The sequence below is a fragment of the Rhamphochromis longiceps genome, linkage group LG15, assembly GCF_057381845.1.
Source record: "Rhamphochromis longiceps isolate RC_006_pf linkage group LG15, R_longiceps_female_GT1.1, whole genome shotgun sequence".
NCBI lineage: Eukaryota > Metazoa > Chordata > Actinopteri > Cichliformes > Cichlidae > Rhamphochromis > Rhamphochromis longiceps.
In genome coordinates, this window is record NC_140571.1 from 14,070,895 (window position 1) to 14,093,021 (window position 22,127).

General features: G+C 39.4%; 1 protein-coding gene across 6 annotated transcripts in view; it reads left to right on the forward strand.

The window, feature by feature from the left end:
• LOC146652369 (rho-associated protein kinase 2-like) overlaps nucleotides 1–22,127 on the forward strand; it is a 41,106-nt gene that overhangs the window by 16,272 nt on the left and 2,707 nt on the right. The window contains exons 10-33 of one of the 6 annotated variants that reach the window (XR_014907739.1): nucleotides 936–1,032; nucleotides 1,126–1,205; nucleotides 1,665–1,713; nucleotides 1,809–1,944; nucleotides 2,872–2,963; nucleotides 3,180–3,426; nucleotides 4,321–4,427; nucleotides 4,537–4,696; nucleotides 5,122–5,282; nucleotides 6,626–6,810; nucleotides 7,270–7,339; nucleotides 7,511–7,614; nucleotides 8,135–8,321; nucleotides 8,742–8,835; nucleotides 9,084–9,169; nucleotides 9,419–9,607; nucleotides 10,714–10,879; nucleotides 11,868–11,935; nucleotides 12,026–12,114; nucleotides 14,611–14,689; nucleotides 14,812–15,076; nucleotides 15,634–15,904; nucleotides 16,667–16,758; nucleotides 18,228–18,421. Coding sequence is in view for 5 of the 6 variants with exons in the window: in XM_085383392.1 (XP_085239518.1) it covers nucleotides 936–1,032; nucleotides 1,126–1,205; nucleotides 1,665–1,713; nucleotides 1,809–1,944; nucleotides 2,872–2,963; nucleotides 3,180–3,426; nucleotides 4,321–4,427; nucleotides 4,537–4,696; nucleotides 5,122–5,282; nucleotides 6,626–6,810; nucleotides 7,270–7,339; nucleotides 7,511–7,614; nucleotides 8,135–8,321; nucleotides 8,742–8,835; nucleotides 9,084–9,169; nucleotides 9,419–9,607; nucleotides 10,714–10,879; nucleotides 11,868–11,935; nucleotides 12,026–12,114; nucleotides 14,611–14,689; nucleotides 14,812–15,076; nucleotides 15,634–15,904; nucleotides 20,345–20,420; nucleotides 20,559–20,870 (3,370 nt within the window). In the remaining variant the exon portion in view is untranslated. The other 5 variants (XM_085383393.1, XM_085383392.1, XM_085383396.1 and 2 more) reach the window with 5 other exon arrangements.

Consider the following 22,127-nt stretch of genomic DNA (forward strand, 5'->3'; position numbering starts at 1 on the left):
AGTAGCAGTAATCGAATTACTTTTTTGCAATAACAATCCCTTACTTTAATCTTTACTTGAAAAAAGGAATTGGATAGCACATTACTGCCCATCTCTGGTTACATTTAACCGAGGGGAGCTGAAAAGGTTTGAGCAGTAATGCTGTAGACTTAATTGAAAGCTATTTGTAAGCAGTATAAAATGATCAGGCTAATTATAATTCTTACATATTTCCAGAAAGGTTACAACAGCGGATGAATCTGCTTGTTTAATTTAGCAAAGATTTTATGCTGGATGCCCTTTCTGACAAAACCAGTTATCCAACCTCACGGCCGACACTAAGAGTACTCTAGCATGTGTCTCCTTCCGATCTTGATTTTTTTTTTTCTCATGTAAAAGGTGAATGCGTTGTGAGTGCGTACTCGTACCTTCAGTCTAATTGCGTATTAGTGTGTACCTTTTCTAAAATCACCCTTAATTTGTCTGTGTTGTTAAGCACAGGTATTTTTATTTTAAAAATTCACTCTGCAAAAACTGGTGTCATAAAAAGGCTTTACATAGTTAAGTTGTTATTCAGCCCCTGTGGCCGAGTCACTCAATAATTCCCACCACTACAAGCCCACCGAGATGGTTAACAGTTGGCAAAAAGTGCGTGGGTTGGAAGATTTCTGCCAAGACACCAAAAAGATCTCAACACTTTATTGCTTTTTCCACTGTGTATGGTTTCAGGATTAGGCTTATAGGTATCACTGTAAGTGCTTTCTAAGCTCTCTAATGTCACGTAACACTGGACAAAAAATGTCTTTTAATGGATCTGGTTGGGACAAAATGTATCTCGTGCTTGTAGAAATGTGGACCTGATGATGGTGTGTGATGCTGTCAGAGTTGGAAATCCACCTGACGTTGACTCAGTTACAAGCATTCATGGTTATTGACCGTCCATCTCTCGTTCTCAGGCTGCTAAAGGGAAGTAAAAGCAGTTCTGCAAAAGATTCAGAGGACTGTGAGGAAATCTCAGAGGACAAGGAGAATTGTTCAGACAATAAGAAAGAGGTAGTTTTCTGTTTTGTTTGTTTGGGGGGGAGAGGTGAAAATGAAAATCAAATAATGCTATTTTTGTATTTACTCATCTGTCAATTTGAGCAGCTGCAGAAAAAGGTTTCCCAACTGGAAGAGAAGCTCGACAATGAGATGCAGGCCAAAGATGAGCTGGAGCAAAAGTGCAGGTAAGATAAAACATATGATCCTGTTTGATAAGATAAGATAACCTTTATTAGTCCCACACGTTGGCAATTTGTTTTGTTACAGCAAAAAGTGGACAGTGCAAAGTTATATAGCAAAAATTAGCTATATGTTAATCAGCGTTCAGTCAGCTTATTAAATGTCTTGGTTAAAAGGTTTTTAAATTAGACATCACCAAAGGATAACTGGTTTCCCTGAAGAGTTTTTTTATATGGTGTGTCACTTCCTTCCAGATATATATAAGTGTTTTGTAAAACAGGAAGTGACATCCCATCCTCAAAGCTGCTTTTAGAAATCCCAATATTAGGAGACGTTAAAGGAAATCCAAAAGCGGCAGAGAAAAAAAAAAAAAAGCAAGAAGAATTTCAATGTATAAATACATTTTTGAAAAGACAATTTTTAACTAATTGTGAAAAATTTTAATCTTTTTTTCCACCACCCAGAAATGCTACCAACCGTTTAGACAAACTCGCCAAAGAATTAGACAAGGAGGTAAGAGCGGGTGCATTTCAACCATGTACCTGATGGGATAAAGAAGGTCAGAGTTTGTTTCCACTCGTACTGTGTGCGAATTCCTCTCTCATCAGATGAACAGCAGGCAGAAAGTCGAGGCCTCACTGAGGCAGCTGGAGAGAGAGAGAGCTCTGCTGCAGCACCAGAGTGCTGAGAATCTGCGCAAGGTGGAGATCGAAACTGACAGGAAACGCAGCCTGGAGAACGAGTGTGAGCACCTATGAACAAATGTAGAGTGCTGTGCAAAAGTCTTCAGCTGTCCTTCATTTCTTTACATTTTGCTTAAAAGGAGCTTCAAAGGAGGACTTCTTATTTTATTTAAAGTGATTTTGAGCAGTACTACAGAAGTTTTGAAGTTTGTTTTTTTTTGTCGTTTCTTCTTCTTTTTTTTGTTCTTTTTTTTTGCTCGTCTTCAGTCCAGTCCTTGTACCCGACCATTTGTTCATTTTGCTTTGTTTTTTCGTTTAAGCTACGTAACACTGGTTCTTTAAGCCTGATGATTCACAATCTTAAGTTGCCACTTTGTTACGAGCAGCCACAAAATCCAAAACGCATATGTTTTTCGTTTCTTTAGTTAAATCTATGAAAAATTCCAAATATAAAATGAATAAAATAATATTTCTGCACAAACAAAGTGCAAAGCAAAGAGCTTTTAACCAAAAACGTGATGCATCACAGCAACGAAAGGCAGCCAACATCCACAGAAGAATTTCTAACATCCTTCATAAGTCTTGAGAAATATTCCTGAAGACTACTTAAACTATAAGAAAGTTTGTCTAAGGGAGTTCAGGCTGCTTTGAAGAATAAAAGTCGTCACGCCGAGCACTGACTTTCAAGCTTGTTAGAAGTGTACAAACTGTACATGTTGCACCCATTTTCCTACTAAAATCTAAGGAGTTGCTCAAGATTATTGCACAGCACCAAATCTAAACATCAGATGTATAACTTGTGAAATATCTTTCCATAATTTTGGTTGTCATTTGATTTTATATTCGACTCAGGCAAGTCAAATTGTGTATTTATATGTCAGGCTCAGAAATATTCATAGTTGTGGATTGACAGTATTATAATATCGTATGGATGGATGAAATTTTTTATACTACACTAACTAAAAATGACTTTGTTTTTACTCATCAGTGAACAACCTGAGGGACCAGCTAGAGGATCTGAGGAAGAAGAACCAGAATTCACACATCTCAAATGAGAAGAAGATCCAGCTGCAAAAACAAGTGAGGGAAGCTTTTTAAAGTCACCTAACATGGTGTTGTCTTTCTCTTATTTTCAATTTTCCGTATCACTGCACTTTTTTTTTTCCGTGTTTAATATGTGTTTTTATTCATGTTAATAAAAACATACCAAATTGGTAATCCCTAATTCTGAATGCCTTCAGCATAAAAACAATTTCATCTTCTCGTTATTTATTTTCCTTCCCTTAATATCCGTAGCTTGAGGACGTCAATGCTGTGCTTCAGGCTGAGCAAGAGGCTGTAGCGCGGTTAAAGAAGAGTCAGGCGGAGGTGCAGAAACAAGCCCAGAGCCTGGAGGTTAGCCTCGGGGAGATGCAGGAAAAGTGCAGCCAGCTTGAAAACAGCAAGATGGAGCTGGAGAAGCAGCTGAGGGGGCTGCAGGCCGAACTGGAGGAGGAGAGGAGAGGCCGCAACATGGGGACAGAAACTATTAATGACCTACAGGGTGAGACGTGGCTCTCTATTACACTCTGACAGCAAGAGGTATTAACATAGTCGTAAACAGATTTAAAGGTTATGTGAGTTCTGTTTGGACTCTCTTGTTGGTAGCCAGTTGTAGGTAAACTACAGCCTTCATTAGCAATGTTCAGAAGTAAAATTATGTTAAGCTATAGTTAATCTTTTTTTCAGCAGTTACCTCATCATCAAGCTTTGATTTGTTTTGTCAGATAGTTAAAGGTCATCGAATGAATACCTCTGCAGTGAAATACTGATTTACTCACCCTAACCACAGGTAATCAATGTGATCTTTATACTCCCTAAAAGTGGCTGCAGTAAACAGCAGGAAAAAAAGATGTTATGCAAGTTGGAGTTGAAGGCTCAACATTAGATGTGAATCACTTTTCTGGATCGGGCACTGGGAAATGTCTGATCATAGGTGGAAACATCTGCTCAAAAGCCTGAGAGTGAAGCAAGTGGCCGTAAAAGCCAAAGGAAAACCCAAGCCAGAACCTTTTGTGGAAACTTAAGCATGCTCACTCCTGGCAGAGAGGCCACTGGCTGAGGTCAGAGGGGATGTACGTAGACCACAGTGTTACCTGTTTGTTGTGATGCCTGATGATCCCCCCCCACCCCATGTCAGAATCTCTGTGTGGGTGGAGTCAGGGAAAAGAAACACTGAGTGCAATGTTTTCTGCATATTTAAAGATGTATGTGGGCTGGGATATTATGTAATGTCTGAAGCTGAACAGTTCAGGCACAGTTTTTAATTTACGACACGTTTGGCTCAACACTGTCACATCGTATAGAGCCTCATTATGGTAGCATCTTGACAAATAAAAAGAATACATGTAATAAATGTTATTCATTCTTTTAAACAATTCCCATTGCTCCATTACAGGATGCATCTCAGGGCTGGAAGAAGAGGTGAAAGAAGTGAAGTCATCTCTTTCCAAGGTCCAGACTGAAAAAAAGGAGCTACAGGAGAAGCTCAGTGAGCTTGAGAAGGTTGTTTTTGATTACTCATTACAAATTTCCAAATTGAAGGGAGAAGTATTCCTCCTTTTGTTCATTAAATAAGACACTACGACTCCAATATCCATTTTTGACCCTTTAGAAAAAGAGCAACCAAGAGATCGACCTTACGTTCAAGCTGAAGTCCCTGCAGCAGAGTCTGGAGCAGGAGGAGGTAGAGCACAAGGCCACCAAAGCCAAGCTTGCTGATAAAAAGAAGACCGACCAATCCATAGAGGAGGCAAAGTCCGAGGCCTTAAAAGGTGAGGAAGTGGGAGGGAGGAAGAGGGAATGTTGATTGGAGAGTACTCTCAAATGTAAAAGTGATGGTTTACACCGTATTTAACTCACCTAACCAAAGTAAGGGATTGCCTTAAGCAAAAGCCAGTCATGAAAGGGAAAAGGTGACTTCTGCTGCTTTTAAAAGCTGTTGAAGAAACAAATGAAGGGTCGATTGATGTTAAACATTACTGACAAATAATTCTAGTTCATTCCCAGCAGGTTGACAGAAAACTCGGAACAGACTGATGTTTAGATTTGTTGCTGATTGTCCCTCTCATGCTAGTCCATTTAATTCATGCCACAAGCAAGTTTACTGAAAGACAGCAATGATCTGGCAATACTCCAGTGTCGAGTGCAGTGTAGATTGTCCTGCTGATGTCTTTCCTTGCGATTTCCTTCGGTTCAGAGATGGAGTGCACCCTGCAGGAGGAGCGCAGCTTGAAGGTGCAGGTGGAGGGAAAGCTGCTGCAGCTAAAAAAGGACTACTCCATGCTGGACTGTGATTACAAGCAGGCGGAGAACAAGCTGGATGAATTTCAGGCACAGAAGGAGAAACTTTCTGAAGAGGTTTGTCCCAAATGAAACATGAACGACAAAGTAGTAACTTTAGACATTGTTTTGAAGAAATGATCCTACATCAAATATTAAGAGTTTCAATGTTACCCATTTTAGCAATCTCTAAAACAACAACCTCACAACAGCTCTCATTTACTAACGGCGTGTACGCACAAATCTGTTCATGAATCGAGCTCACAAATCTTTCATACACAAATCAGTTTTAATATTTTTAGATCTGAAGGTTTTTTTTGGTTTTTTTGTAGCATGAACAAATTTACATGTATTTCTGATCATGCATACAAACAAATGGCCTGGTTGTTCTAGGAGTTTTAATCATAAGTCTTTAAAATGAATACTGCTGCTACTACTACTACTTATCATTGTAACCCTTATTGTTATTAATAATATTATTGTTTGGTTTCTATTACTACCACACCACTTTTGGGTCATTATTTACAGTTTTCCAAGTCCATAAGCCATAAAATCCTCAAAAAATAAAATAAAATACTAAATGGAAACGACTTCCATCATTTCTGGATATCATCACTTACACTGTCATTTCCTGGCACTAACCCAGATGCTATTTATTTATTTCTTATTATTATTATCATTATCATTTAATATTTCAGGATTTAAACATTTTTTTCTAACTTGTGTCACAGCGAGCATCTCAAAACCTTTTACTAAACCTGAAGTTTTCTTTCCCACTTTTCATAAATCCAACAGTACTTTTTCGCACACTTGTTAAAATTAAAGTAAATTAGGGTGTTTACCTAATCCACTCAGCAATGGATTAGGTAAACTAATCCATTGCTGTGGAAAAACAAAGCAAACCTGAACAGAATAGATAAAAGTCAACAAAGTAGCAAATGAAGGAGAAAATCTGGTTCCATTGTGTGCAGTGATCATGACTACAACAAGGAAGGTGTGCCATGGAAAGAAATCGTGCCTTGCAATGCATTCAGTTGGTATTATCATCGTTACAGTATGTGTACTATGTATATAATAATCATCACACTGCTTGACGTAAACTTTCTAGACTGTTGAAATTTCACATTGTGATTTTACTCACTGAAGAAAAATTCATTTGGGGGTAAAATCATATTCTGCACCTGGTCATGGCTTTGACTGAACAAAAAAAACATTATCACAGACTTAATATCTACATTCTGTGGTGATGAATGAGGAAAGCTAGGTGGGTGACCAACGGCCTCTTGTAATGAGCATTTGATTTTATTTTCAAGCATTTTGTACAAAGTGGTGCTCACTTGTTCTGAAGCTATACCCTCTGTGTCTAACCAGCTACTAGTAGGATTAACCACTGCTTTGCATCCCTGCTTGTGTCTTTACAGGTGTTGCACCTGACCTCACGTCTGGAGGAGGAGATGCACAAGCGGAGTATGAGCCAGAGTGAACTGAAGATGCAAAACCAGCAGGTGTCTGTGCTCCAGTCTTCTGAGAAACAGCTCAAACAGGAACTCAACCAACTGTTAGACATGAAGCAGATGCTGGAGAAACAGAACCAGGAACTACGGAGGTCAGACACATGTCCATATCCTGCATACTTGTTCATTTTAATTTCAGTATATACTGCAGCTGCCCTTAGGAAGTATTTAATAGCACATACAGTCTTCATACTACTTTTGACACGTCTACATTGCAGAGGATTGTGCATCAAAATGCCCTGAAAAGCATGATGGCTCGCTTTATGCAGAATGCAACCACATGCAATTGCACAACTTGGTACTTTTAAAATACAGTGTACTCGAACATACTAAATCTTTTTCTGGCTAACTAAGTAGGTAGTATGAGTATTGGACTGCACCCATGATATCTAATGAGCATAATATGCATATACAAATATAGCAAGAGTATTAGTGACTTTTTAATGTTGTTGGCAAGTCTCATTCATTTCCTCTGATTTAAAGGCATTGCTTTGGCTCTGGTGTTCAGTTGGCCTGCAGCAATGACTGACAGATTTCTGGTCCTGTTTCAGGGAAAAGCAGGAGGCTGATGGCCAGCTGAAGGAACTGAAGGACCAACTGGAGGCACAGCACTGTTTCACAGTAACTCTTTCTTTTCTTTTCCTTTTTGTGCATGCTATCTGCAAACAGCAGTGACAGCCAAATCACTTCAGTTGTACATTTAAGTGAATTGGCTTTCCCTAGCTCCTCACACGTTTACTCTGTAAGTGTAATCTAAAAACTGATTGGGTCTACATGATTTCTTTATCAAAGACCCTTTACAAGACGCAGATCCGTGAGCTGACGGATGAGCGTGATGAGAAGAATAAGCTGTACGAAGAGGTGCAGCAGCAACTGGCAGAATACCAGGAAGAAAGGTAACTGTGGCTGTTGTGCTTTGATAAGCCGACTCTGCATTCAGTATAAAAACACTGTAAACACTTAATCACCAGATTAGTATGGAAATTGACATAAGCAGCAAAAAACGAACCATTCAAACTTGCAGTTTTTAAAGTGGCAGTTAAATATGTGTATCTCAACTCTACAAAATTCATTTTATCTGTACTTGAAGAATATAGCAGTCTTCTCACATTAGTGTCATTTCCCTTGTTCAAATTAATCTCAGCCAAACAGAAGGACACGACCTTTCACAGACTGAATGAAGCTGAACCAGATTAGCAGCTGTCCCAGATGCACTCGAGCCAAACATTATTGTGGACATATAATGCTTTCAAATTCAGCAGAGACAAAAAAGTCCCAGAAATATCAGTGCATGGTAGCACTACAGGCTGTTGATTTTTAGGTAATAACAGCAGGGATCTTCCTGTCTTTCTAGGATTTATACAGCTCTGGTAATTAATAAGATAATGGTAATTCATGCTCTCTTTCCCTCTGCAGGAAGTCACTGACAACCCGGCTGGAAGAAAGCTTGACCAAAGCAGACGCTGAGAAGTTGGCTCGTTCTGTCGTTGAGGACCAGTTCTCCAATCTGGAGAAAGAAAAGATCATGAAGGAGCTAGAGATCAGCGACATGATGATGAGGCACCAGCAGGAGCTCAGCGATAAGGAGGCCACCATCAGCTCGGTAAGATCGGCTCAAGTTTTGTTTGTTCGAGCCAAAAAATGTTTGTTAGCTGTTTGGATGAAGTCCCTGCCTGCTGTTGCTACATTTTTTTGTAACTTATCACCTTCTCAGAAAATCTTGACACTTCTGTATACCACTGGTTGTAGCTAGAAACTCTGCAAGGTATCTTTAATGCCCTGGGAAATATTTAGTTATGTCAGTAGCAATTTACCCTCAAGACCATCATTTTTGCAACCACATAAACTATTAAGAACAATAAGAGTCACTAATGTTTGGCTTGGCTTTGTTCCCTTTTATTCATTCTGGAAAGCTCAAAGTACGTTTTGTTTTGAAATGAGTTAAAGTATTCTTGTCACCTGACTGCTATGCAGAGTATCCACTGATAACATCGCCTCACCTCTGCTCTATCCACCTTCACAGCTGGAAGAGTCCAATCGTACGCTGACGGTGGATGTAGCCAACCTGGCCAGTGAGAAGGAAGAACTCAACAACCAGCTGAAAGAAATGCAACAAAGTGAGCGTCACTCTTCTGTAATGAGCAACCGATAAAACAAATTTCTATCAAGAAGTCATTTCCTCCAAGTTATAGAATGTGTGTTAAAAGTTGGCATTATTTACGCAGATAAAGATGTAAAATTGTCAGAAAAGTAGCCACTGTTGTGTTTATCGAAAAACTGAGTATTTGTCCTGTAAATTGTTAACCAAATTTCTGAAACATTGTGTTAAGAAACATGTATGAGTTTTGATTTGCTATTTTTATAGAACTCCAGAAAGCAAAAGATGAAGAGAACTATTTCAAAGAGTCCTTTGATAAGCAGCTGTGCAACGAAAGAACGCTAAAAATTCAGGTGTGTGTCTGGGTGCCTGCACAGGTCTGGAAAGTCTGCTACACTTTATTTTTTGCATGCTACTCTTGTGTCACATCAGTTGTTAAGAGTAATTTTCTGCTACAGGGTTGTGTTGAACTCTGGGTAAAAGTTACTGAAACATATAACATATTGCTGCAGGCTTTCCTGTTGAATTTACCAGGCTTGTATTTATCATAAATAGATCTCTGTAAAAGTATATATTACATGATTTATTTTTTTTTCTCTCAGGCTGTGAACAAACTGGCTGAGGTGATGAACAGGAGGGAGAAGGTGCGGGGAGGCCACCAAGGCACTGACACCGAGGTGCACAAGAAGGAGAAGGAGAACAGGAAACTGCAGCTGGAGCTGAAAGCAGAGAAGGAGAAATTCAGCACCGCCATCGTAAAATACCAGAACCAGCTGGCTGAAATGGAGGCGGTCAGTACGCCCACACTCCCAGAAAATAAATGCACGGCGTATAAGCAGATACATTTGCCAGAAAGAATCAGTGAGATACTGAGAGAGGCTGAATGTTGATTACCAATTAAAATTCTTACTGTAGAGAAGGAGACGGACAGACAGAGATACTGGGGGGGAAAAGACTTGGAATTTTCTAGAATTTCTCAATATTTAGTGTCAGCTAGAGATTTGGAGTGCTTTCTACAGGACCTGAGCTGAGAGTGCATAGAAGATGGATGAAGCTTTATTACTATCTATTGGTTTGTTTACTTTTGTTTAAAAGCCTCAATTTTTCTATTATTTCCCTCAGCATCTTGGTTTTTTGAAGCCAGAAATGGCCATATTTGAATGAAAAGTGTTTGAGGGTTGGTAGGGATGGCCAATTCATAGTGGTAAATTCCCAAATAATACTCGGTGGATCACAGACTTCTTGGACAGTTTTGTTTTTGTTTTTTTGTTCAGTTAACCACACACACGGAGACCAAAATATTTGGCTGATTAATTGCATTTAAAATGCTTCCAAGGCTACCGACAGCCCCAAACACAGACAAGAGCTCCATTTAGCGACTTTGTGAGCAGTACTGTCAATCAGTGTTGATGGGTATTGTCGGCGGCGGCATGGACACCCAACTTTGTGAATACAGTAAGTCAAGAACGAGGTGATGTAGGACTTTCAAATTGATATCTTAAGTGCATCCACTAGGAGGCTGAGGAGTAGCACTGGTGTCCATTAGTGTATTTATTTTAAAACTGTGGAAGTTTAACTACTAATCTCTAATCATCTTTATTTCTGCTGGAAAGTTGGGCACTTTCATTCTGCAGATGGGCTCTTTTCAAGTCAGCTTCAGGTGGCCATTCAAGGAATTGCAGCTTGATATGTTTTGGGTTTTTTTTTTAACTTCATTTAAGATGCTATGAAATTGTATAGGGGAAAACATTTCTCCATGTAGATCAAACTGAAAAAATATGCACTTTATATTCTTGGAAGAAAATATCCATCGTTTCTGTGTTTCTAATTATTTCCCCAATATTCTGCATTAGAAGTGAGAAAGTGAGTTCAGCTAACAAGCTGTTTGTTTATTTAGCTGATGGCAGACGAGAACCAGATGCGTCTAGATCTTCAGATGACGCTGGACAGTAAAGAGAGCGACATTGAGCAGCTGCGATCCCAGATCACATCCCTCAGCATTCACTCTCTGGACTCCACCAGCATCAGCAGTGGCAACGACTTGGATTTAGAAGGATACCCAGGTAGACCCTTCATCCTGCTGTCATCATCGCAAAGATTTTCTTTAACATTTATATTCAGGGCCCGAAAGCACTTCTTTATACCTTTCTTCCAGTACTTTCTTTTTCCTCATTATGCCTCTTCCTTTTCATCCCTTTTATTTCACCTTAACTTCTCTCTTCATGGTCCGGTGCAGTGCGCATTACTCACTCTCACACCTCAGAATCAATGTCCTTCACCTACCAGCGCACACACAAATCCGTCTGCATCGACACTCGGCCAAACCTTCGCTCGGCTCACGCTCTCTTTGGCTCTGACTCTGAGGACGAAGAAGAGCATGATGGGCGTCAGGAGCGGGGCCAAACTCCCCTGGCCCTTACCTATGAACCGTCCTCTGAGCCTGAAACCGAACCTGAACCTAGAGGTGACCCTGCATGGCAGTTCAAAGCCAGGATGTGGATTGAAACTAAAGCAAAGCAAATTTTTTTGAAAGAGCTTTTTACAATATTTATCCATAAAATTATGGATGGGGGGTTCATTTTCTTCTCTAATTTGAGTGAGTTTGGAATAAAATAACTCCAAACCCTTGCCTGACACCGCGAACCTGTAGCTAATCCCTGTGTGTAGCTGTGCAAACACACACAGCTTGATGCAGCACGGCTTTGCTGAAATTTATTCCACTACAAAAGATTTGGAGAGTGAAGTTGTGTGTGGATTTCTACTAATAATTAAGTTACTTTCGTTCTTTTTATATCTCTACTATGCACTTGTTATGTTTTGGAATTGCAGTTTCTTAGAAATCTTGTAGTTCTCACGTAATAGTCTCAAACCAGAGAATAGGACATCCTGTGCCTTGCCCTTTTGTATTACTGAGGAAGAATTTCCTTTCTTCTTAAAGAAAGTGCCACCAAAGCATGAGACTGTCAATATTTGCTTTTAAGTGACTCGCACAATTAAAGGTTTTTGTGTTTTTGTATGTTAACACCTTCCTGTTTTTCCTCCACTCATTAGACTCCAGGCTGGAGGGCTGGATCTCACTTCCTTCCAAGAACACCAAGCGATTTGGTTGGGACAAAAAAGTAATGAATCCACCAATATTTCTTGCATTTAAAAAAATAATAATAATAATTTCCCCATATATTGTTTATTGTTTTCCATTTCCTTTACAGTATGTGGTCGTGAGCAGTAAGAAGATCCTGTTCTATAACAGCGAGGTGGATCGAGAGCAAGCTAACCCTTTCATGACCCTGGACCTTGAGTGAGTCATTAAAAGCACCTTTTAAACATGGAACACATTAGTAAATACAGTGGTCCCTCGTTTATCGCGGGATTAACGTTCTAAAAATAACCCGCGATTATTATAGATGTTTTAAGGCTGTAAAACCTTTTTCAAGCCAGGTCTAGAGTTCTAGATCATCATAACTGTAACCTTTGTCAAATCTCACACTTTGGGAGAGCAGCACCAATCATTGTTAGCCAATAGTGCTTTGCAATATCATACTAAAATAAATATCTGAATCCCAAATAACTGAGATCTAAAATATAACACTGAATTTGACTCAGAACATGTTTTTTTTTCTTTTGTTTGTCCAAATTTAAAAAAATAAAAAATCATTTTACATTTTAAGTCACCATCTTTTCCATCAAATGCTCCACAGAGAGCATGGTGACTCACCGCAAAGTCAAAGCTATGCAGATTTTTGGTGGAAAATAATAGAAATGACCATAGAAAAAATCAGCTCAAATAAAGACCACAAAACTACACAGAGCAGGTGGAAGTCAGCACAAACCTTTGAGTTTCAGTTATCAGAGGGTTAAATGCCACAGTTACAACACATCTCTCAATACTGTCCTACTTTACAGTGGGGCAAAAAAGTATTTAGTCAGCCACCGATTGTGCAAGTTCCCCCACCTAAAATGATGACAGAGGTCAGTAATTTGCACCAGAGGTACACTTCAACTGTGAGAGACAGAATGTGAAAAAAAAATCCATGAATCCACATGGTAGGATTTGTAAAGAATTTATTCGTAAATCAGGGTGGAAAATAAGTATTTGGTCAATAACAAAAATACAACTCAACATAACCTTTGTTGGCAATAACAGAGGTCAAACATTTACTATAGGTCTTTACCAGGTTTGCACACACAGTAGCTGGTATTTTGGCCCATTCCTCCATGCAGATCTTCTCGAGAGCAGTGATGTTTTGGGGCTGTCGCCGAGCAACACGGACTTTCAACTCCCGCCACAGATTTTCTATGGGGTTGAGGTCTGGAGACTGGCTAGGCCACTCCAGGACTTTCAAATGCTTCTTACGGAGCCACTCCTTTGTTGCCCGGGCGGTGTGTTTTGGATCATTGTCATGTTGGAAGACCCAGCCTCGTTTCATCTTCAAAGTTCTCACTGATGGAAGGAGGTTTTGGCTCAAAATCTCACGATACATGGCCCCATTCATTCTGTCCTTAACACGGATCAGTCGTCCTGTCCCCTTGGCAGAAAAACAGCTCCATAGCATGATGTTTCCACCCCCATGCTTCACAGTAGGTATGGTGTTCTTGGGATGCAACTCAGTATTCTTCTTCCTCCAAACACGACGAGTTGAGTTTATACCAAAAAGTTCTACTTTGGTTTCATCTGACCACATGACATTCTCCCAATCCTCTGCTGTATCATCCATGTGCTCTCTGGCAAACTTCAGACGGGCCTGGACATGCACTGGCTTCAGCAGCGGAACACGTCTGGCACTGCGGGATTTGATTCCCTGCCGTTGTAGTGTGTTACTGATGGTGACCTTTGTTACTTTGGTCCCAGCTCTCTGCAGGTCATTCACCAGGTCCCCCCGTGTGGTTCTGGGATCTTTGCTCACCGTTCTCATGATCATTTTGACCCCACGGGATGAGATCTTGCGTGGAGCCCCAGATCGAGGGAGATTATCAGTGGTCTTGTATGTCTTCCATTTTCTGATGATTGCTCCCACAGTTGATTTTTTCACACCAAGCTGCTTGCCTATTGTAGATTCACTCTTCCCAGTCTGGTGCAGGTCTACAATACTTTTCCTGGTGTCCTTCGAAAGCTCTTTGGTCTTGGCCATGGCGGAGTTTGGAGTCTGACTGTTTGAGGCTGTGGACAGGTGTCTTTTATACAGATGATGAGTTCAAACAGGTGCCATTCATACAGGTAACGAGTGGGGGACAGAAAAGCTTCTTACAGAAGACGTTACAGGTCTGTGAGAGCCACAGATTTTCCTTGTTTGAGGTGACCAAATACTTATTTTCCACCCTAATTTACAAATAAATTCTTTACAAATCCTACCATGTGAATTCATGGATTTTTTTTTTTCACATTCTGTCTCTCACAGTTGAAGTGTACCTCTGGTGCAAATTACTGACCTCTGTCATCATTTTAAGTGGGGGAACTTGCACAATCGGTGGCTGACTAAATACTTTTTTCCCCCACTGTATGCCTTGTCTGGAAGTTAAGGTAAAACTAAAAATGATGAATGTTGCCGGGTGTTGGATTCATCCTCTGGGAATAATCAATCTTTGCAATGGCAAACAGCAACATGGGAATAAGCTAAAGCCGTTGTAAACAATGGGATTTGATAATAATGCAAGACAATAAAAACAACCAAAACTGATCTGTTGTTGCATTTCAAGTCTTCTTTTCTTTAATAAATTTGAATCACTCTATATAAAGTAGGTTTCTCATACTGGGTGGGCATTAGACTTAATTTCTGCATCTCTCTCACTCTTTCAGTAAGCTGTTTCATGTCCGGCCTGTAACTCAGACTGATGTGTACCGTGCAGATGTCAGAGAAATTCCAAGGATTTTCCAGGTAATGAGTTGAGACCGTCCCTGTTTCCTTCTCTTTATTTTCTTGCTTTCACGGACCTTCAAGACAAAACTTCCTCTGTAACTTTAAGTTTTAACTGCATTTGCCGCCTTCTGTCTCTCCAGATCCTATATGACAATGAAGGTGAGAGCAAGCGTGAGCAGGATGCTGGAGCTGAACCCACAAACTCTGGTGATCGCGCCTCATACATCAGCCACAAGGGCCACGAGTTCATCGTCACCCTCTACCATTTCCCATCCAACTGTGAGGTCTGCACCCGGCCTTTGTGGAACGTCTTCAAGCCTCCACCAGCGCTCGAGTGTCGTCGCTGCCACACCAAGTTCCATAAAGACCACCTGGATAAAAAAGAAGTTATCATACCCTGCAAAGGTCAGCATGCTCACTCAGGATTTAACAGGAAACTTGATTTTTACGGTTGCACTAAAATTACCCAAGAATCTGTACATAGTACATGCATCTGGGTTCAAACACCTGGTTAACAAACAGCCCCAAAATATTAAAATGAATTGCTGTCACGATTCAAAATAAAGAAAACGCACAAAAACACAAGATTAGAATGGCACCATCATGTAATAGATTTATGTATACATCATAGACTTGATATTGGGGTGGGGGAGGTGGGTGGGTCCAAAGCTGTTCTTTCTTGTTCTCACACACATCAGGATATAATCCACCTCACACAGGCTGCCTGGGTGGAGTGCACAACACGCAGAAGACACTAGAGTGCAATCAGATATCACACAAAACTTAAATGGTTAAACCCATTTAATGTCCCATCTACTGCATCCAATATTCATTCTCACATGTCTACATGTCTAAAAAAGATCAAAGCTAAAGTGGATGTATGAAAAGCTGCAAAATCTAATCTTGGTCATAAAAAGGAAATATCTCTCTCTTAATCTTTTTTTTTTAAATCTTATTAACAGTGAATTATGACATCTCCACGGCCAAAGAACTACTCCTCCTGACCAGCTCTCAGACGGAGCAGAAGCACTGGGTCAGTCACCTCCTTAAGCGCATCCCGAAACACCCGACACTGAGTCCTCCCCCTGTGGCACGCAATTCCCCTGAAAAAATACCCCATTCCTCTCCACAAGTATCCCCACGACCTTCGCCCAAGTCCTCTCCTCGCATGTCCCATCGAGGCGCTGTAAAGATCCAATCCACCCGGCAGCAACCGTCATCGGGGAAGCCAAGGTGAGAAACCCACAAAAACAAGTTTGGAAATGTTACTTTATTCTTAACTATAAGCTTTAATTTTACATACTGTATGGGGGTATCCCCTTCACAGTCATCTAGGAAAAATGTTTTCAGTTTTTATTATTATAATAATAAAACTGAGCATGTTTAAGAAACTTCACCAACATTGATGTTTTAAGAAACTAACAACAGAAGTATAAAAATGCAATTTGTTCAAATATTTATGCAATAAAAATAATATGAGCATTTGTAATTTAAATGAAATAAATATGCAGCAGATGCTGCTTGTTATTTTACTTGACTAATCTAGTGCTCATCAGGAGATCTTTTGTGTTTTGATTTGTGCTTTCTTGGCCTTATTCTCTTCTCACTTTCAATTGTCTGAACCTTTTCTGAGCTTTTGTTAGCATGAAAAATACCTTATTTTTTTCATGCAGGTAAATGCAGGTAAAGGTCTTAAACGCTGTTTCTTAACTACATTGTCTAGCTTCTGCATAGTTGAAACAAACCCAAAGCTCTGGCTGATGTACAATATTTTGCTTTAAACTGACTTCTGAACCTTCCCATCTGCATTAATGATGCAGCATTAATGCTCGCACACAGCACCTCACCGAGCATCAGCAGTGACTTAACTGAGTAGAAAATGGCATCAAACCTTTTGTGGGACTAATTAACTGTATCTGTCTTGTTTTATGAGAACATTAATGCAGTTAGTAGTTTCAACTTTCAGCCACACCCTAACTTGCTTTTGTCCTTCAGCACTGGCCCCATGCTCCGTATCATCCTCCACTGACCCCCGATCTCTTCACCTCTGACCCCACCATTTCTAACGTCTCTCATGCTGGGAGACTGTAAGTAGCATAGCTTGGTGACCCTCTCCACCTGCATCGCTGCCGTGCCTATTAACCCACTCTTCATAGAAAGCAGCGTAAAGTACCTGGTGAACCACTAACCATCCCACTGGTGCCCCCTTCTGACAGTGGCATGTGTTGTCTAGCATATTAACGCATCACTAAAGGCTGTCTGTTAAGGTACACAGCCATCTAGGTCATCATAGTCTAAGGAGCTTGGAAAGAAAAGCGTTTGGACTTCTTTAAGTTTCTTGAAGGCGTTTCGCCTCTCCCAATAGGACTCTCCCTTTTGAGAGTGTCCCTAAGGAAGGTCCTGATAGACACTTCCAATCGGGCTTAAAAATCTGGGCCTCACCACCAATTGCTCTTAAAACTGAAGAAGCTTCTCGGATGAGAGGCGAAATGTCTTCAAGAAACTAAAGAAGTCCGGACACTTTTCTTTCCAAACTCCATAGATCACTAAAGGCTCTTTGACCACTAAAGGCTCCTTGAACCCCTCATACTTGATGTTTCAGACTGTTTGAGTTTGACCTCAAAGACTGGAGTTGGGCATTGGATGATGACGATAATCATGATGATGATGATGATATGTTCTTCTGAAGAAAGTTAAAGAGGAGGGACAGAGGGTAACTGGACCTCTGCATGAGATGTGTGGCTTTAACGTATTGAGGCATGCTTTTGTGTGCTTTCCAAGTTTACAGCTAAATGCAACTCACCTCGCTGTTTAATCCCGAAGTTACAAAATGCTTCAGTTAATATCACCAAAAAATCAGAAATATTAGGGAAAATTCTGGTTCGACATGTTTGGAAGGAGTAAATCCATGAAATAATATAAAGTTTTTCTTTTAAGTCTTGCTTTTAAGATGACAAAAAGTGGCTAGTTAGCTTAGCTTTGCTTAACATGAACCTCAGATTATTTCTTTTGAATGTCAGTTAATGTGCAAATCAGCAATTCTCATAATTTGTGGGATCAATATTTATTAGTAGGTTATATTCAAGTGAGACGGGTGCTAGTTGTTTGTCCCTGTTTCTTTCCTTTATACTAATTGCTATAGTTAGCCTAACCCCTTTCACAGCAGCCATTTTGACATGAAATAGCAAGTAAACACAACTGTTGCTAATCACACTAATTGAGGCTCTTTAGCTTAAAAAGAATAGAAGTAAAGTGAGTAGCAACACGTGTTTTCCGGCTGTTATATGTCTACGAATGGGCGTCTTCCCTGTAATATTAAACCATTTCTTCTACTTCTATTTTTCTTTGGGCAAACATGCACACTAATAAATATAACTGTGTCTGCCTGCTTTTTTCCCTTCATCTACACTTTCATTGTGTGGCTACTGGGTAGCTTCCTTGTTTATTAGTCTATGTGTGGATTTTGTGTGGGCGTGCCTTTGAAGTCCTGCCATACTGTTGGTAGCATACCAGGTTTTTCTCATCTTCTTTTTTGTATTTTCCTCTATCTTCACAGTTAACCCTGGCTAATATTTTCATCCGTGTGGAGTAATGGTGGTCTGGAAGCGGTGCCTACGTGTGTTATGTTTTTCAGAGAAGACTGTCAAAAAAAAAAACAACACAAAAAGCCCTAAAAAAACACTAATACAGACAGAAAACTGGCTGACGTCATGAGAAAAAGGATTTATTTTTTTGGTCATTTTAACAAAAGGAGAATCAGGACAGTCTTCCCATTACAGTGACTCATCCAGTGAAAAGATGCGACAATCTTCACGATTAAACTGCCCTTTTTTCTTTTTAATAATCATAATTATGACAAGACTTTATTTTCTTTTTCTCTTTGCGTTTGTAAAAAGATTACGCATGTGTTTGAACATTTGTATATACGATAAATATCTATATCTGTGTATCGTAGCACATAACGTGAAGCTAATAGTATATATGATTGTTTTGTTTCTATGACCACATCACACACTATATATGGTTGTCCTGTAAATGTATTAAAACGGTTTTATGGCTTCTTTTTGAGTTAAAAATGAGCCTTTATAAGTACATCTGTTATAACATGCGAGAGATCAATGTGAACTCAACTGAAACAATGTTGTTGTTTTTCTTGCGCTTCATGACAATTACTGATTGTTCATATATGTTTAAAATCCCATGTGTAGAATTTTTGGGGTGATACATTAAAAAAAATGTAAAAAATCAAGACTTAAGCATTTCAATTAGTGCCTCTGGTGATCGTATTTGTTTGTTGTGCATGCCTATTATTTACGTTTTTGAAATTTGTAGAGAGTGCATCTAAAGCATTGGCGATATACAGCCTCTGCCTGATCGGGTCTAAAAGGAAATGATTTATATCAATTAACGTGGTGTATGAAACAAAACATGGAAACAAGGGCTAGTACATGGTCTCTCAACCCATATCTAACATGTGACTGTTTTTGAGTTGTTAGTGTTAATATTAATGAAAAAGCAGTTTATTCTGTATCATATTGGTAAACAACAAAACAGTACCAAATAATTATGTTATGCTACAGCTATGAGTGTATTTAAAGTGACCATTTGTATTACACCAGTATAGGTGTCTCACTACAGTATGTGGTGGTGAGCAGTAAAAAGCTCCTGTTCTATAACACTGAGCTGGATCGAGAGAAAGCAAACCTTTTCATGACCCCGGACAATGAGTGAGTCATTAAAAGCAACGTTCAAAAATGTTGACTAAATGAGAAGTACTTTGTGTACCTCATGATGCAAAATACTGAACAAATGAAAATTAGCAAGGCTCAACGGGAAAAGCTTTGGAATCTGCAAATGGGTTTTAATTTCCATAGGTTTTACACAAAAACATTCACAATCCATCCAGTACAGTTTTACCAAATGCAACTTTGTCTAAAATGTAGAGCATTATCCCAAATTTTAATTGTTTCTACTTTTCAGACCTCAGCATTGCAGGAAATACCCTTTTTGTTTTTTTAAGGGTCCGCTTCTATCAACCAAAGCAGGTGAACCTGTCATCATCTTTTCCATCTTATGTATGGAGCATGAAGAGTTATAGCAAAGTCAAAGCTGTGCAGGTTTTGGTGGAATATAATAGAAACGGCTGTAGATAAAATCTGCTGCAATAAAGGCCATGAAACTGCTTATAACTGCACAAAGTCGTTGGAAGATGAGTAATTTTTCACTTTCCCACAGGATAGAATATGATGTGTCCGTCTATGTATATGCACATTTTCCTCCTGTAACCCAAGAGTTACGCAACAGTTACTTGAATAGAAATATGATATGAACGCATGAATGTAAGTTGCTCTTATATTTGTTGTAAAAGGAATCTGGGAAAATTACATCCATATAAAATGTTTTGTCCTTCAATTCATTCAAAATGTTAACCTTTCTCTAACATTTACTTCTGATTACTCTCATCTAGGAACTGTTTGGAAATTTTTGGTTTTAGTTAATCATGTTGAAAAAATTTATGATTCAGTTGGTAATGAAATAAATAATCTCAACTGGCTTGATTTGCCAATTAATGGCATTTTCTTTACAATATTTTTTAAATCATTCTATACCTAAAGTAAATATCTTGCTAGGCTAGCACTAGACTTAACTTCTCCATCTCTCTCCCTGTTTCAGTAAGCTGGTTCGTGTCAGATCTATAAGTCAAAGTGATGTGTACCGTGCAGATGCCAGAGAAATTCCAAAGATAAAGGTAATGAGTTGGGACCATCAATGCTTTCCTTTCTGTCATAGACTTTCAAGACTCATCAGCTATCCAATCTTCAGTTTACCCATCTGCTTCAAGTAAATCGTAAGTGTTGCATTTGCCTTCTTGTCTCCCCTGATCCAGTATAACAGTGAAGACGACATCAGGCGTGAACAGGACACTCCATTGGAACCTGTGCCGCATGGCGATCGCGGCTCCTACATCAACCACAGGGGCCATGAGTTTATCCTCGCACTCTATCATTTTCCATCCAGCTGTGAGGTCTGCAGCCGGCCTTTGTGGGACTTATTTAAGCCTCCGCCAGCGCTCGAATGCCGCTGCTGCCGCACCAAGTTCCACAAGGACCACCTGGATAAAAAAGAGAACGTTATTGTACCCTGCAAAGGTCAGCGTGCTCACTCAGGACTACAGGGAGAGCTTAACTTAAACAAATAAAGATTCCTCTGGGGTTTTTGAGTGATTTTTATGTACAACCTGAATTCCAAAAAAGTTGGGATGCTGAGTAAAATGTCAATAAAGACAGGATGCAATGATCTGCAAATCTCATGAGCCGATATTTTATTTACAATATAACAGAGAAAGTATATCAGATGTTTAAAATGAGGAATGTACTTTTTTTTTAAGTTCATTTGATGGCAGAAATGGGTCTAAAAAAATCTTTGGATTGGAACATCTTTACAACTGTGTACCATCTCTTCTTTTAACAATAGTCTATAAATGTGGGAACTGAGATGCTGGACTTTTGGGAGAGGAATGTTGTCCCATTCTTGTCTCATTTAAAATTCTAGCTGCTCAAAAGTCCTATGTCTTCTTTTTTTATGTTTCATGATGTGCCAAATTTCCATTTGTTGGCTTGAACTGTAGTGTCTCGCTGAAATATGTGAGGCATCCTGAAAACGACGCCTTCTGGATGGGTATATATGCCTTTCGAGATCATGGCTGCACAATATTGATTTTTAGCTTTGTCCCTTGCACACAGACTTTTCTCTGGATTTTCAGAATCCTTTGATAATATTATGTAATACAGAAGATGACATATTCAAAGTCTTACGCCATTGTCCTGAAATTATTCCATATTTTGTGAGTGGATTATTTTGCATCTCTGCCCATTTTTTACTTCTGAGAAATGCCTGTCTAAGGTGCTCATTTTATGTTAATTGTTACCAGCTAATCTAATTAGTTGTAAAATGTTCCTTTCTTTTACTTTTCCAGCCCTTTGTTGCAATGTTACATCAAAGTGAACTAATATTTTTTCATGGTTTTTTTTTTTTTTTTTTTTTTTTTTTTTTTGGCCTGTCCCGTTTGGCTCTTTTGCCATCAGAATTGTTGTCTAAAGGCAAAGAAAGATGCCCAACGGATTTACTTTACCAAACTGACCATCCCAGCCTTGCCGTAATGGTCCATTTGATTCACCTTTTATTGTTTATTTTATTTTCACTTACTGAATACGGGACAGACTTGACTGGGGGAAAGAAGGGGAGAAAGAAAGAGGGAAAGAGAAACAGCTGAGAAGAGGGACGGGGGAGAAGGGCAAAAGACAAAAACCAACAGAACGGGCAGAGAAAAAAAATGCATATATCAATCACCTGGATCACCTGCTGAGAAAGAAAAAAGAAAGCAAGCAGAAGAGAACAAGAGTAATAGAATAAACAACATCACAATGATATATGGGAATATGACAGTAAATACTAA